The sequence below is a fragment of the Polyodon spathula genome, chromosome 7 (assembly GCF_017654505.1).
Source record: "Polyodon spathula isolate WHYD16114869_AA chromosome 7, ASM1765450v1, whole genome shotgun sequence".
NCBI classification, from domain to species: Eukaryota; Metazoa; Chordata; class Actinopteri; order Acipenseriformes; family Polyodontidae; genus Polyodon; species Polyodon spathula.
In genome coordinates this window covers 32,328,120-32,345,270 of record NC_054540.1, presented here as the reverse complement: position 1 = coordinate 32,345,270, position 17,151 = coordinate 32,328,120, and the positions used below count along the sequence as shown (strand labels likewise).

Sequence of the window (17,151 nt, the reverse complement as noted above, 5' to 3'; positions counted from 1 at the left end):
AGAACTTGGTTTCAGGAGACTAGGTTTCAGGCCACTGCATGGCACTCCAGGGGAGACTTGGGGATTTGATATAGGGCTGCTATGATTAAATCGAAAATCGATTTTTCAAATCAATTCCATTCCTCATTAGATACATCAATATAAATACTGGGTAATCGATTCAATAATTACATGCGTGCTCTTCTTTTCCTGCTCGTGTTAACTAGCATCTGATTTGCTGGTCCCATCCTACCAGCGAATCAGTTTTGAAAATGCTTTTTAAGTATGCCCCTGTGTGTATTCAATGTAAACAAACAAAAAAGCGCACCGCCTTGAAACCAGAGCAGGATGACAGGCTTGTATTCCTGGCAAACAGCTGTAAATAAATTGTGCACATTAAAGAAAACTGACTGTATATAGTGCGCAAGTCTTTTAAGTTTCAAAATCAACTGTTATATAATGAATATTTAACAATATTCAATAAAGTTAAAAAGCAAACAAAAAAACATCAGTGATGTATGCATGTTGTGGTAAGTAAATCAATGTATTATTATTATTATTATTATTATTAGGCAAGGATTTCCACCCTGTGTGTTTCCCAGATAGTGAAGATTAGGTGGTACAGTATTAACAAGATGCAGTATGTGATGCTGCAGCTGTCACTGAATAAAAAAAAATTTTACATTTTTTTTTAAAAAAGTACGGTTTTCATAAACTCACGTCTAGCTTATATAGATTCCACTTCAAAGTACACTCTGTTTAGAGTAAATATTTTAGTAACACTCCTGTAGTATGTTAAACTTGCTTTAGGCTTGTTGCGAATGTTTTGTTTTTTTTCTTCCCCTGATGCTACCAAGGCATAATTACCCCTCACATTAAATTGTTGTGCACAAACTTACTTAACTGCAATGATATTAAAATAATCACATCAGGGGGACAGCAATGGAGTGAAACTGATGTGGGCGGTACAATCACCGATACTTGCAGCATAGGAGAGCCCCTTTATTTTACTCTGTGTTTTCACAGCGACGGTCATTGTTTGGTACCCCTGTAATTAGAGGCACTGGAGGAGTACAGCACACTAAATGAAAGTAAACCACCGAAAACGGTAGTTTTGTTGAACCTCGTCTGGTCCCAGATATCATGATATAAAGTGAAAGTTCACGTGTGCTAGAGCATGGTGAGGCCTACACAGTGACAGCGACAGGGACAGGGAGAGGCCCACACTCACGCTACCTCAGGACTCCATCTCTGCTCCAGGTTCTTCCACTGAGTAGTGTGCGGCTCCACGGATGGACAGGAAGAGAGAGAGAGAGAGAGAGATATATTAGCATTTGCATATTTTATATAATGCTGCTTGAGAGAGCTAAATGAAATGTGTGCGCTCGGGCCCCGACTTGCTATAGAGCATAAGGAGTCCACCTATATAGAGAATACAGAGCAGATCGCACAGAATGGCTGCCGATGTATTCTTGAACATGTCCCTAAAGATGCACACTGTATACAGCATGTAATGTGCAGGCTGATTAATGTGGAGCTGCACTGTAAACAGCATGTAATGTGCAGGCTGATTAATGTTACCAGGGAACAACTCTATTCTATCCTTTTTCACTTTAAAACCTGAAGTTACTATTCAGGAAGAGTGCAAGGACAAAGGGCAATTTTCACTTGTAGTTTTTGCTAAATATGTTTCGTAGGATCCCACTGACCCTTAAAGCCCATGGGGAAAGTAAGGATGGAAATAAGACTCCCCTTGCATAGCAGTTTGATCCATTCCTGGTTTTACTATGTGTTTAATAAGACGCACCTAAATTTGTTACTGTGGATAATCAAGCTCGGAGTAAACTGCTATGGAATAGGAGTCTTATGTCCATCCCTGATATACATTTATACAAATATAAGGTGTTAGCCTTGTAGTCAGTGTTTCTTCACAGTCTGTTTCATATTCAATTAAATGCTGTAGACACGCAGCCTTGTAAACAATGTGTCAGAGAGCCCGCCCCTAAGTATAGTGTGCGCAATTTTTATCATTTGTTTGTATTAGTGTTATTTTTATCATTTATAGTGTATGTTGTGTTTTGTGCGGACGGACAAATGCCGTCCAATTTATTATTATCTGTTACGAAAAGCCAGTCTCAAAATAGTCACATGAATGGGGTTAAAATCCTCATTCATAAAAACCTTGTGGAGGTGGCCATCTCCAGAGTTAATTCATTGATTAATTGCTGCTAATCGGGAGATGGTCACCTGTATAAAAGCCTGCAGCTGTCTGCATCAGTTTGGAGAGTGTCAGGAGTGACCCAAGTTTGTGAAAGAGGATTTAAAAAAGTAAACAATTGCTATATGTGCTGACTAAAACCCAGCACGCTACTTGTTTGTTTCGTTCACTGCGGTTTTGTTATTGTTTCTTTGCTTGACCCTTGTGCCCTTTTGTTTGGTGTTCTGTACAAATTTTTATTATGTTTTATTAGTTAATAAATAAAACACTGAGCGCCATTGCGCTTCACTTTTGCCCAGCCCTTCACTTGTTTTGGGTCTGTTTCTGGTCTGACGTCACCCCTGTAAAGCAATCCTGTTCTCAACAGATACCTGCGCCAGTCATTTAGTAGACATGATGCTGGAAATTAAGCATTAACTAACACCCCCAGCCAGTGGAGGAGCTGTGGTTTCTTACCTCTCTGTGCTGCTGGTCTGACCGGACTTCTTTCTTCAGAAGCACAGGGTTCCCTGCCGAGAGACACAAGCAGCCTTCAGTTACAATCCAGCACAGTACAAAGCATTCTGCAGGTCAAGGGCATAGGCAACCTTAGAAAAACATCCCATAGTAAAAGCATAACAAAGCACAGTGAAAGCATGGTAAAGCATAGGCAAGGATTGTAAAGAATAGTGAGGTATGGTAAAGCACATTAATAAACGTGGCAAACCAAGGTAAAGTATGGTAAATGCATAGTATCCATGGGGAAAGCATGGTAAAACTGCAAAAAATAAAAGTAAAAATGGTATGGTAAACTTTTATAAGTGTAAAACTAGACAGGAGTAAAGATTTGCTGCTTGATTAGTTTCTTACATGAAGTTAAGGACATTGGCTCAGCTTCAACACAAAGTAATTTTAAAACTTTTTTTTTTTTTTTTTTAATAGATAAGAGTGCAGGCTATTTATGGATCAGTTTGCTGTTGGGTCGAATAACTAAGGCTGTATCTTTTTCACCGTTATCACGGATTTCATGATTTCTCTTAAATGTACCCATTACCGGGACCCTGTGAAAGTTCCAATTTCTGAATTTAAGCGTTTTCCTTATTGACACACTATCTATTACAAAGCCGGTTTAGTTTGCTTCTGGTAAATGAATGAACTCACACTGCATAGAGTTGCATTTTTTTAAATGTCTTGAAGCTGCATCAAAGATCGGAAATATTTCTGCTAACGATTGCTCTGCCCAGTACAGGGGGACATTTCATGTCTTATTTTTGCATGTATTTATGGCTGATAATTCACTGATTGTGAAAACCAAATATCTTTTTAAAAAGGTGTATATAAACAAAATATTTTACAATACAATTTAGCATTTACTCTTTTCAGGTAAGCATTTAAATATTTAGGAACATTTCTTCTATAATAACAGAAGAATGATTTTGGATTGCTGCAGCCGGAGAGGCCAGAGCCCTTTCAACACGCCTTGTCTCCTGGCCAGATCAGCAGCACCCACAACAGCAGATGACTTATGGCTGCTGGCCTTCAATCCAGTGTGGAGCTGCACAGCCCTTCTCCTTTAGACTGAGCAATCTGACTGAACTGAGCCCTGCAACATAATGTCTGCAGCTGAATGGTTTACCTACAACTGGTTTGTTTCCCTGAGAAACTTCAGTGTTTATATAGAATTAAATGTAACAAACTTCAGAGAAAATGAGCCATCTGTTTAAGAGAGTTAAGCTCTTCACATTCTAACCCAGTCTCCACTCCACTGCAAGTCTAGACTCGCATCACACAAATCAGTCTTATTCTTAGGAATATAACTTACGACAAGATATAATTACAAGAATGCAAAAAACCACACAGTGGATGGGAGAACAGGGCACGCTAAAACACACCCAGTAGCTTTGTGAAAGTTTGAGAGCGACTGATGAGGGACTGCAGAGGAGAGGCAGCAGTCCAGACGGGCTGCCACCCAGTCACTTTCTCCTGGCCAGAAGCCATCTGACCACCCCATTGTCACTGGAGCTCAGACACACACGAGGACAGAGCCCCCGTCAGAACTGGACTGAGGGATACCTGCAGTAACCTTCACCCTGTCTGATATGGGGACTCTCTCCTCCCCTACTCACACATGCACAGCCCTGCCTGCCTCTGCTGCAGAGTTCCAGGGGGCTGAGATGAAAGCACTGGAGCCCTAATTGTACAATATGGTGTGTGGCATCCTGGAGGCAGCCCTCCTCTTCATGACCCCCAGCAATTAAGAATTCCTCCAATAGCCCAGTTTTAAACTACTCGAGTAAAACTATAAAGAAATGGTACAAATTGTTTGTTACCATGGTTGGGTCAATTCATGTTTTTCAATAACAAGTTAACTTCCAGTTCCTTTTTAAAATCACTTCCCAATTCCAGTTTCCCTTTAATAAATTCCAACACGTCACTGATCAAAATTGCCTTCTCACAGTGGCAACAAATTACTTCAAATGAAGTTACTGTTTGTTAGTCAATTAAAATTGGCTTCCAAATGAAAGCAGTTGCACAAATACAACAATCATCAGGTCTCTAAAACATTGATTCTAATTCAAACTCCTTCAAAAGGATTTGATTTTAAAATGGGGATTGACCCCAATCATGTATCCTGTATTAATTATGAGCACCAAAATTAATTAAAGGTACTGAAATCAGACCCCAATCTTTTTTTCTTGAAGGAATAAAAACTATTTGAAACATTTATTGGACTTGCAACTAAGTTGCTTCATGTTTGTATTATAAATCATTAGCAATGTTTTAGTCCTACTTTAGCACTCAAGCTCATGTGTGGCCAACCGGACAAGCCCAGAAACGATCCTTTAATGTATTTTAACTAAAGGCTCCTGGTTTGGCCCCACTCAGAGTACTGCTATGGCTCACATGTTACTACACCCATCCTCAATACCACACAGCGCAGGCTGGAGTCACACTCTCAATACCACACAGCGCAGGCTGGAGTCACACTCTCAATACCACACAGCACAGGCTGGAGTCACACTCTGCCTGAAGGCTTTAGTTGAAAGGAATACTACATCGCTTTATCATTAACAATGTAGTAAATTATATCACAAGCACATTAATAGATTTAAATAGTAATAAGCAAGTGTTGTTACCATGGCATCAAAAGCCTCCAAGTGCCTCCAAGTTTGTTTTCAAAATACACTTTCCCTTGACTAAGGTTTGTTACACATACTGAAATGTTGGGAAGTTGACTCTTATGATCTACAATAACTACACCCAATATTTAACTTTTAAATTATCATTTGTGTTATATTATATACAGGTAGCCTTAGGGCTGGAGAGTGTGGAACAACAGCAGCTTCTCACCAGAACGAGAGAGAACACAATGCCTTTGTGTTTGTGGCAGATAGAACTCCACCCGAAGTCTTACATCTCTTGCATGTTTCAAAGTGTTCGGTGGCTGTCTCTAATCATCACTCTTTGCTGTGTCAGGGTCTGTCTTACAAAGAGTGCAGGAGAAACTACACTCAACATGATTAGAAGCAGCCACCGAAGACTTAGAAAAATACAGGTCATTAAATCTAAATTTAAAAAAAATGACAACATGTATTGATGTTTATGTAGATTGAAATGTTTCAAATGCTTTATTAAAAGCACCTTTATTAGTAGTGATGCATGGCTTAGGGCTGTATAGTGCTTTAGCAGCTGTTCACAATGTAACACAAATTTATTTTTATACAGCTCAAAACAAAACGAGAACTCACATGTACAATACACGCCAGCTACAACAGAATCCAATGTTTCAACCTGCCTAATGACAACGGAATAGAGTTCCACAAACTACACAATTGGTAGTTCTTGCAGATAGGATGGTCCTAATCCATGAAGGACCTATTACGGCGACTTTAAAATCAATTTGGTAGCTCACTGGCAACCAATGTAAGCATGGGTGTAATATGTTAAGAAAGACAAGTGTGAACAAGCAGTTTGGCAGCTGTTAAGCAGAGGTGAAACAGCTCAGAGGAGGGCTCTGTGTAAACAGAAACCCTGAGGGCTCAATAACATTTCAAAACACAGCATTCAATACAGTATCTACTGCAAGCTGTACCCAGAAGCACAGAGCGTGTTATAACCTGCATCACATAGCATGAAGCTGCATCATCCAAGACATGGGGAAAGACTTCTAGTCCAAACGCTTGTCATTGAATTGATCAGTTTTATTTTCACTTTAAAAGGTTCAGAATTCTGAGCCCACTGCCAAAAAGTCATTTTACTACCGTGGTTGAGAAGAAATGCAAACAATTAGGATTTGAAAACCCTGTAAACTCTTGACTCAAGGGAATCTTGATTTTTGCAGTTTTATCATTCAAAACGAAGCCAGCCTTCAGAGGGCTGGTTAATTCCAGCACGCTGACAAGACTCCCTACAGAGGTCACATTGAACTTGGTCTGTCTGCTCGGATAACGGAGCCCTCTGAATCCGGGAGCTCAGAGAGACACACCGGATCGCATTGCGCTGCGCTGCGCGACACCTGGTACTGGATCACCAGTCCCTGCTTCAGCACTTACGGGTTGTTTAAGTCATACCCTGTCAACGGGTTTGTGTCAAACCTGCAACCCCTCCCACATAATCACAGAACGTTTATCCTTGACAAATCTGCCATGATTGAAAACTAGAGTCTGCAACATACAGTTAATTAGACCGCTGGCTACCTCTAAATCAAGTTGAATTTTTCACACACTCTGCAAATAGTGCAAGAGAAAGTACACCCTCAACTTGATTAGAGGTATCCGCTGAACATATTAGAAGTCATTAAATCTAAATTAAAAAAAAAAAAAAAATGACAAAAACCCTGATATTAACGCACCTAATCTATTTTTATATGTTAAACCTGTTGTGGTTTAAATGTTTCAAATGCTTTGTCATTGACATCGAGTGCGTGATCTACACTCAGCAGAATTATAAGTGTAGCTGCTGCTAAGACTTTAAACTGTACTGTATTTAATTATTAATCTTGCATTGTAACCCTATACTGCCCTGTAAGTCATCTAGGATAAAGGCGCCTGCCAAAATAAATATATACACAAATTAATTAGGTTCCAAATTGGGAACGTGACTTCTGTTTACTGTATGTGCAGTTTTGAAAGAATCACATTTTAATTTAAAAAGAAAATATCGCCAGATATTGGTTTGCATTTCCTCTTTCATTTCACCTCAGCAGATTCTTCAGGGGTTTAAGCATGCCAGCAAACAGGGTATGGAGGTGGTGGGATAACTGAAGGGTCAGGATCATTTCACCCTTTAGAAAAACACTGACGTCCATGACGACCTGAAAGTAAGGTGTGTAAACTGAGATTTCTATAACCAGGTGTAGTACATTGACACACATTTGCTTTTGTGTTTCTTTGAGACTTCATATGGAATGAAAGCGAGGGTCAAATTTAATGGAATGATTTCATGAGCTAGAATCCCTTTAACAAAAGACCATGTATGTTCTTCAAATGCACAACAGAATCCAATGCAACAAGCTCAAATACTACTACCACTGGGTAGAAAATGAGGACATGTACAACACTTCATATGAAAGATCAGACTACTGTTTTGTAAAATATTGCAGTAAAAGCTGCTAAATTACAAGCAAATCAATACAGGTCATTACTGACTAAGTCAATGACAAACGCTTGGACCAAAAGTCTTTCCCATCTCTTTGATGATGCAGCTCCATGCTTTGGCTGGGGCGCTGGAGCCCCGACTCACCCGTACACTGAACTCTTATCAAAAGAAACATGTGCGCAGAGGGAAAAAGGTGCTTGTGTAGCGCACAAAGTTTAGTTGCAGTCATAGGCGAAGGAACAACAGGTGCTACGGCATCTAGAGACTCCAAAATGTGTCAGATCATGACTGCAGTAGGACTGCGGGAGAAGGACAGGTCATCCAGTTCAGTGGCAGACACCCTTTCACTGTTCACAGCCTTTACTGTGAAAAACAGATTACATTTAAAATGTGAACTATACAGAGAACTTGGATAATTAATTGAACAATGGAAACGTGAAGGCAATAATATTGTGAAAGGGGCTGCGAAAATCATATTTTCACCGCCAACAACAAATGCAATAAAACAACATAATTATTTCTGCAGGAGCCACTCTCCACAGCAAAGCAAAAACACTGACAGCTTTCAATGCAGTGGCTTTGATAAGCATACATAAAGACAGAACCAGCACAGAGAATGCTGAAAAAAATAAGGACATGTTTACAGCAAAGAATGAGCGCAAGGAAGCCAACTTTGGGCGCAACAGCGAATGTTTCTATATTAGTCATCTTGTAACACTATAGAAGACTGTTGAAACATTTGTTACCATTTCATGTAATTTGTGTCTGAAGCAATAGATAACTGTAGAACACTGACCCCATTCACACTTCCTGAGCTGGCTTTGGGCTGTCTCTGGGCCACCTCAAATTCCTTTTTCACAGTTGAGGTTTTAGGGGGCCTAAGAGCGTTCACATATGTGGCTGAAAAGGAAGCCTAAATTGTTGCATCTTATTTTTTGCAACACTGTTGGTACTGTACTTATTGCATAAGATACGATAAAGGCGTGTGTTGACAGTGCATTCAATTACTGTGGAAAGAAGCGATTGTGTTGTATCTTGCGTAAATGCAGCAAACATGACGTGTACAATACATTAATCACAATACAGATTATTATATTAATGGTGACTGAATGTGCAAAGTCGGATGCATTATTTATCAATATTTATATAATATAATAATTTTATATAATATATATTTATATTTACAATCTTAGCTACAATCTGAAATTTGTGTATATAATCCAAGATCCGTGGTGGGTTTATCTCTGGCCTAGCTATTCAGTATTTCCGAGAGTGCTCGGAAAAACTTGCAGGCACTCAAAAGGGCGAATCTGTTAGCCCTTTGCACCACAGAGATAACACGGACATAAAGGAGACAGCTGCTACTGCATGCAGCGCTCAATGAATATCAGACATTTGCAGAGCTTTTTGAGATGTTATAGTAATAAAATTATGACTTGGATCGCATTATTGAGAAGTTTGGTGCTTCAATATTTGACAGTTATATTGCTTTAATTATTTGTAGAAATACTGTATTCAAATTACTTTTGTGATACTTTTTGCGATAAATCTGTATTACAAAATACATCAAGTAGCCTATTGCATCTTACACTGATTTATGCTAATTTACCATTCCAAGTGAAACAAGTGAAGAAACAGCTACTTGGATTTGTGAGGACTGCTGTTTTTCTTAGACTCTGTGGAGAACGATCCACACAAACCCAAGCAGGGTTTCGAATGAGCAGATTTGTAAGTCTGCAGTGAGTGATTCAGCTCTTCCAGAGTGTGCAGAGAGTGATTCAGCTATACAAAATGTGCAGTGATTCAGCTATTTAGAATGTGCAAGTGATTTAGCTCTTGCAGAGTGTGCAGAGAGTGATTCAACTATTCATAATGTGAAGAGAGTGATTCAGCTATTCTGAGTTTGTAGACTGTAGAGTGATTCAGTTCTTCCAGAGAGTGATTCAGCCATTCAGAATGTGCAGAGTAATTCAGCTCTCCCAGAGTGTGCAGAGAGTGATTCAGCTCTTTCACAGTGTGCGGAGAGTGATAAAGTTCTTCCAGAACGCGCAGTGATTCAGCTATTCGGTGTGAAGAGAGTGATTCAGCTCTTCCAGAGTGTGCAGCAAGTGATCCTGCTATTCAGTGTGTAGAGAGTAATTCAGTTCTTCCAGAGAGTGATTCAGCTACTTGAATGTGCAGAGTGACAAAGCTCTTCCAGTCTGCAGAGAGTGAGTCTGCTCTTCCAGATTGTGCAGTGATTCAGCTATTCAGTGTGCAGACAGTGATTCTGCTCTTCCAGAGAGTGATTCAGCTATTCAGTGTGCATAGTGTGATTCAGCTATTCAGAATGTGCAGAGTGATTCAGTTACTCAGATTGTGCAGAGAGTGATTCAGCTCCTCCAGTGTGTGCAGTGATTAATCTCTTCCAGTGTGTAGAAAGTGATTCAACTCGTCCAGAGTGATTAAGCTATTCAGAATGTACAGAGTGATTCATCTCTTCCAGAGAGTGATTAACCTAAACAGTGTGCAGCTTGTGTGCAGAGAGTGATTCAGTTATTCAGACTATGCAGTGAATGATTTAGCTCTTCCAGAGTGTGCAGAGTGAGTGAATCAACTCATCCAGACAGTGATTAGGCTATTCAGAATGTACAGAGTGATTAATCTCTTCCAGAGTGATTAAGCTAAACAGTGTGCAGCTTGTGTGCAGAGAGTGATTCAGTTATTCAGACTATGTAGTGAATGATTTAGCTCTTCCAGAGTGTGCAGAGTGAGTGATTCAACTCGTCCAGACAGTGATTAAGCTATTCAGAATGTACAGAGTGATTAATCTCTTCCAGAGTGATTAAGCTAAACAGTGTGCAGAGTGATTCAGTTACTCAGACTGTGCAGTGAATGATTTAGTTCTTCCAGAGCGTGCAGAGAGTGATACAGCTATTCAGATTGTGCAGAGTGATTCAGCTCTTCCAAAGTGTGATTCAGCTATTCAAAATGTGCAGTGAGTAATTAAGCTCTTCCAGAATGTGCAGAGAGTGATTCAGCTCTTCCAGAGAGTGATTCAGCAATTCAGAGTGTGCAAAGAGTGATTCAGTTATTCAGAATGTGCAGTGAGTGATTCAGCTCTTGCAGAGTGTGCAGAGAGCAAGCCAGTTCTTCCAGAGAGTAACTCAACTATTTAGAAGGTGCAGAGAGTGATTCAGCTCTTCCAGAGTGTGGAGAGAGTGATTCAGCTCTTCCAGAGTCACTCAGAATTGTAGAGTGATTCAGCTCTTCCAGAGTGTGCAGAGAGTGATAAAGCTCTTCCAGAGAGTGATTCAGTTATTCAGAGTGTGCAGCGAGTGATCCAGCCATTCAGAGTGTGCAGTGGTGTTGCCAGATTCAGTTAGTATTTATCAAAACATATCAGTTTACAATGCTTCCTCTGCGCTTAACAAACCACACTGCACAGTTCTTTAAACTAATCTTAAACCGAGATAGACAGTAGGAAAAAAGTATCCCACGGGAAGAACAGGAGGAGATTACTAACAACTGAGAGCCTAAACTCCAAAACTGGAGTCAGACTCAAAGATACAGAGAGAAATCGATCCTCTAAGCAACAGGCAGAAAGAGATCTGAGCTGTGGCTCTGTACTGAAATGGAAGTTGGAACGGGCCGCTCAGACAGGGAGGGAGATCACAATGGGGGAGAAGCCACAATATATCCACATGCTCTGGTAATGGAATGCTTTGTGTTATATTTTATTATTTTCAGGGGAGGTGAAAATATTATCTTAACAGGCACAACTGGTTCTGTGAGTTTTCATAATTAACTAGAGTCACGTTTAACCAGCCTAATCACAAAGCAGACAAAGCCACCAATGCAAGCATCATGCAAGTTCTACTTTTGTAACAGGAGTCCCTGTTCTGGGTTCTGAGGCCTCGGCACATGAAACTGTAGCTCTAGGACTTACCTGCAAGATTCCCTGGAGAACACATTTAATTCATTTCTACAGCTCTTTTCATACCACAATATCTCAAATACCACCTTCATACACAAATACCGCCACCATGCTGTCTCAGAGACGTTAAAATTTTTTTTTAAAATACCCTTTCACACAGCACGAAATTGCACAATCTACGTTGGTATAATACCGTCATTACCCTTTCACACAGGCAAAGTGATCGTGTGAGTACAACTTTCAAACCTGTCAGTCAACAAATCGTTTACATGGTAATGGAAACAAAACAAACAAATAAGCAGAATACCATGGGAAAGCTACTTTAAAAAAAAAAAAATAATAAATTGAAGTGGGGATGCATTAATATTTTCATTCAGCCATGTGATACCAACTGCAATGTATTAAAAGTTGTAGGCTTGTCCACCATAAAGACAAGTTCTACCTATTGCATATACTGTCAACAGCTCCAATAAACTGCAGATGCGTTGTTTATATGTTTGTATATATATATATATATATATATATATATATATATATATATATATATATATATATATATTTAATTTTTTAAAGTCTGTTGTCTCACTTTACTCGCCCCCGATCACACTAACTGGATTTGTATAAGGTCTATGCTGCCAAAAGTGCAGCACCTGTTTAGTAGCTGTCACTCCTTAGAAATGTAAAGTTAACAATTCCTTAACTTCTTCAAATCTCCAATTACTACCTTGTTCTTGATCAGCCATTGTATTTGAAAAAAAATTAAAGTGTGTAACATATACGATAAAAAATACCCAATAGGTCTGGTATACAGTTACATGTGATGTTGACTTTCAGTCCACGCCCACGATAGCGCTTCAGCGGCGGTATAGCCTTTCACACAGGCAGTTATGACGGTTCAGTGCTGTCTCTGAACCACTGCGTGTTATGATGGTTCTCTGGCAGTACAGGCAATTCACACAGACCTCTAAGCAGCTTCAGTAGCGGTTCTGAACCGTCATCACTCCTCTGTGTGAAAGCACCTAAAGCGCTTTACATGTCAGTTCAAACAGAAAGAAGTCTGCAGTATCAAGAAATAGTAAAAATTATAAAACAAAAATTAAATTATATCAATAAATACACAAAATCTAAAAAACAAAACAAAAACAAAAAAAAAAAACAGGAAATATATAGTAATGACAAACTAAACACAAAATTAAGCAATTCAACTGAATAAAAATTATTCTATTGGTAAGTCAGGTTAAAAGGCTAACCTATAAAAAGTAAATATTTAATCTTGACCGAAGCAGCATCTCCAATTGAAAGGGAAATGAGCTCCACAATCTGGAGCCATTATATCTAAACCCACATGTACTGATGGAGTCTACTGCTTAAAGATAGACACATTTCAATGCCTTTGTAGTACACTACAAAAACACAAAACATTTCAACAATGTCTAAACAAAATCTTTGCCTTATTGATGCACTACTTCTTACACTGCATTTAGGAACTTGGCAGACATTTTTAACACAATAAAATGTGCCATCCCAGTAACCTGAAGACCCCTCTCCCCACAGTGCATCTCCACGGCAACATGACCATGCCCCTCTCAATAGAGCCACCATCCCCTCAATTATGCACAGAACAGAGGAAATCATCAGCCCTCTCAGAATCTCACTCCTGTCTCAGATCCCCCTCTGTCTGCATTGCTGTTTGGGAATGTTTTGTCTCCCTGGCCTATCCTCTTCCTGCGTTGCAGATATTAAGGCCCCCAGCTTAGATGGATTCCTGCCTGAGGATCAGTGCACACAGCAAGACACAGGACACTGTGTAAGCTTCACAGCTACCAGGCCTGCCTCCCCTGAGGATCAGCACACACACAGAGACACAGGACAGTGTGTGCGCTCAGCAAACAAGCACAGCCACAGCAAGCCATTCACACTGAATCTAGGGGAGAGGGAGGGGGAGGGGGTTGGGGGTGGGGTCACCACCAGGCATCCCATTTCACTGCAAGGTGTGAGGGGTGGAGTACAGTGGACAGGCCAGGTTAGAAACAGCAGTCTAGGATTACAAAGCAGGCAAAGAAAACATTATTTTTAACTGGCTTGAAAGCTAATGGGTTCCTTCTCAGAAAACTTTGACATCTGAATGAACCCACATCTTCCTGAAGCATCGTTGATGTCAGATCTCTTCAGGCTTGGTGTGCCTGCATCACAAGATTAGACGAGGAAAGGGTTTGCTTATTAACTTTGAAGGCCATTCTGCTTACAGTACGTCTGGGAAAATGTCTACATACATTTAACAATGCTCAACGAATTCCTTTGGGCAAACAATTTGACAAGAAGCATTTATCAAAGAGATGCTAGATCAGTCAAATTATTTTAATTGTTTCTTTCAGCATTGCTGGCGAGTGTCTACTAACTAACAGAAGCTTCATTGAGAAGCAGATGAGCTGCTGCTGAAGGTGATGGGGGTTCAGGCTTCTCCATCACAAACCTGTCCCTGTGAAAGAGGCTCTACAGCTCTACAGTGAGACGCCGATTACCTGGGTTGTGCAGGGAAGGACTCCACAATGGTTCCCTGTGAGTCTCCATCAGTCCGTCAGTGACACACACTAGAGCTAGGTTCAGTCTCAAGTGAGACTGTGCAATTCACAATAAAATGCATTTACAGTGTCATTGCAGTTGAACCCTGGCACACCTGTGTTTTTGTAATTACAATTGTAATTAACATATAATTGATAGATTCCAGTTCAATTAGCATTTATTTCTCATTCAATCATTATTCTTGTATTTTCAACCATGTTAAATGTGGGTAGTTGTTTATGTTACTTTTTAGTAGTTACTGCAGCATAATTGTAATTGCCCAAAATACCATTGGAATTGGAATTGCAATTTCAGCAAACAATTCTGCTGTCACTGTGAATGTAATTAATCCCTGGCCTGACACACGCAGCCCTGCCACAGCAGCACAAATACAAAACAAGGTTATCATCATCACCACCTACCTGCATTACAGGGGTGTGAATAAGACTCCTATTGCAGAGCAGTTTCACCCATTCCAGGTTTATGATGTGCTTCCTTAGCCACTGTGTGTAAGGGTAACAGGCTCAGGTGTGTCTTACTAAAAGCTCACAATAAAACCAGGAATGGATCAAACTGCTATGAAATGGGAGTCTTACTTCCATCCCTGCATTACTAAAAATGTAAGTGTGGTCAGGCACGAACAGGCACCTCCATACCACCCTTGATATGCTTATAACTAATTCGTTTATTTCTTTTTTATAACAATTGGATGAAGAGAGACAGACAGGCTGGTATATCCTTGTAATATCCACAGATTCTGAACTCAATAGAAATGGGGGTTTTAGACAGGCACCGTTCAACAAGAATTGGGGCAGAATTCATTACTAAATGGCTGGAGGCAATGAACGTTGCCCTTAGGTCAGGTGGTGCAGAAATGTGCCCGATATTTACATATAACATTTGTTGCAAGGAAGGAATTGCTGCAACTAACTTTACTGTAAATAAAAAGCATGCCCTAAAATGTATTGGTTCGGCGCATGACATTTACAACGGCAAGGTTGAATCCAAATGGCTTGGTAATTTTTCCCCCTATAAACAACCTGGCATTTTACCATGCTTTAGATTTTCACCCCTTACTTATCGAGCTTTACGCCTTCCCATGCTTAACTACACAGTGCTTTGCCATGCTTCCTTGCTTGCCTACGCTCCACTGTTATAAAAGCTAAATAGATTCCCTTGCGTTTAATTGAATTGACATTTTAGCACTTGAGGCTCAATCCCACACGTCCTTTAAATCAAAGGCAGAATGTACTGCTATACCCTTCTTATTTGACCCCAACACAGCACCTGTTCAGAACGCCTCAGAATGCATTTGCAACTTTCTAAGAACTTCTCCCGAAGACCAGCTGCCAAAAATCCAGTTTAAACTACCGCACGGCTATGCGACTAAGACAAACTCCACACCATGAAACATAAAAGCCAGCGGTGCCAGTAAGCTACTCCTAGCAGGGTGTAACTTTGTAAGTAAGGCACGTTTTCAACACATGCTTGACACGGTGCTCTATAAATGTTTGATAAACTTGCCCAGAGCAAAAAGAAATATTAACGCGAAAGAACTCAATTGTATTTGTTCTGTAATATGTTTTAATAATACTCACCGGTGTGTAGGTTCCCAGCATCTGTCGCCGCGTACTCTAGATATACAGCTAACAACCCCAACACCAGCACGCATCCAAAAAAGACGAATTTGAAATGTTTCTTCAGTTTCTTCAGTGGGAAGAACCACATCATGTTGGTTGTGAGTCCTTCTCAGTGTTTGGTGTTTAAAACTGGTTCACCGTTCTCTACGGTTGTATCACTTTTCATTTACGTTCAGCGGCGGTTACTCTTCATTTTGAAATCCACACGCGCAGTTCCCCTCAAGACGAACAACATTATTCCACCCGGGGAGGTTGAGCTCGAGCTGCACGCACTAGTATAACATAAATTATAACGCTGCTTTACTTCAACCATGTGGGGGCATCACTTCAACATTTCTTCTGGCGTATTATATGTTCATGTTCTATTTTTATGCTAGTGAAAAGACAATAAAAACTCCACAAAGAAGATAGAAGCCGCTGCAACAAGGTAATTATACTCCAAACGCCCAGTGTCTTTACCTACTGCGGGGAGGAGCTTAAAACGGCAACGCCTTTTCGTCAACTTGCTTTTACAAACTGTATTTCTTTCTTTCTTTCTTTTTAGACAAAGTGGCACAGGTTGCAACGCGCTTTAAATAAATAAATAAAATATGTTAGTTTTCGGTCTGCTTTGTGGTTGGACCTATCCCAATGTCCCGATGTGGGCCCCACTGTGTAATGTATAGTTGATATGCAGATTCTCTCTGCTGTCCTCTCTACCCGGCTCTTCTGCTCACTGCGCTTGCAATAATAAATTAGGCGATGCGGAGTTTGGATAATGCAACGAGTAACTTGCTTCAAATACATATTCAGAAGTTGTACCAAAACTTTGCTACAATGAAATTCAAAGAAAGATAAATGGGTTGTTATATTGCAAGTGTTTTGTGCTGCCAGATTGGTAGCTGCAAAATTAACTATTGATAGTAATATCTACCTAAATTATATATAATGTAAAATAAGGGCTACCAAATATACTGTATAATGTATGTTGAAAAAATACATACAATCATACAGATTCTAATATATTTTAGTATATATTTGTTATTCCAATATATATTTTGCAATATGTTAGCAATGACTCGGTAATACGATATACAACATATTTGTAATAGATGAACCCAAATATTTTATTTTCTTGTCATAATGGGGCACAAACACCTTAAAGAGGGAAAAAGTCTGCTCCTTTTGTTTTATCTCTGTGAGGTATTGAAAGGTTAACATAAATGTGTTTGGATTTTTGGTGTCAGTTTTGCAATAATAAAAAGAGCTTGAAATGTTCT

General features: G+C 39.8%; 1 protein-coding gene across 2 annotated transcripts in view; it reads right to left on the bottom strand.

Annotated features, from left to right (window-relative positions):
• Positions 1-16,342, bottom strand: part of b4galnt3b (beta-1,4-N-acetyl-galactosaminyl transferase 3b) — a 49,557-nt gene extending 33,215 nt beyond the window's left edge. For both annotated transcript variants that reach the window (XM_041255310.1, XM_041255311.1), the window contains exons 1-3: positions 15,851-16,342; positions 2,654-2,706; positions 1,216-1,263 (exon numbers count right to left, since the gene is read on the bottom strand). In XM_041255310.1, coding sequence (XP_041111244.1) covers positions 1,216-1,263; positions 2,654-2,706; positions 15,851-15,983 — 234 coding nt within the window. In that variant the 5' untranslated portion in view covers positions 15,984-16,342. The remainder of the gene's footprint in view (positions 1-1,215; positions 1,264-2,653; positions 2,707-15,850) is intronic.
• Positions 16,343-17,151: the final 809 nt, after the last annotated feature.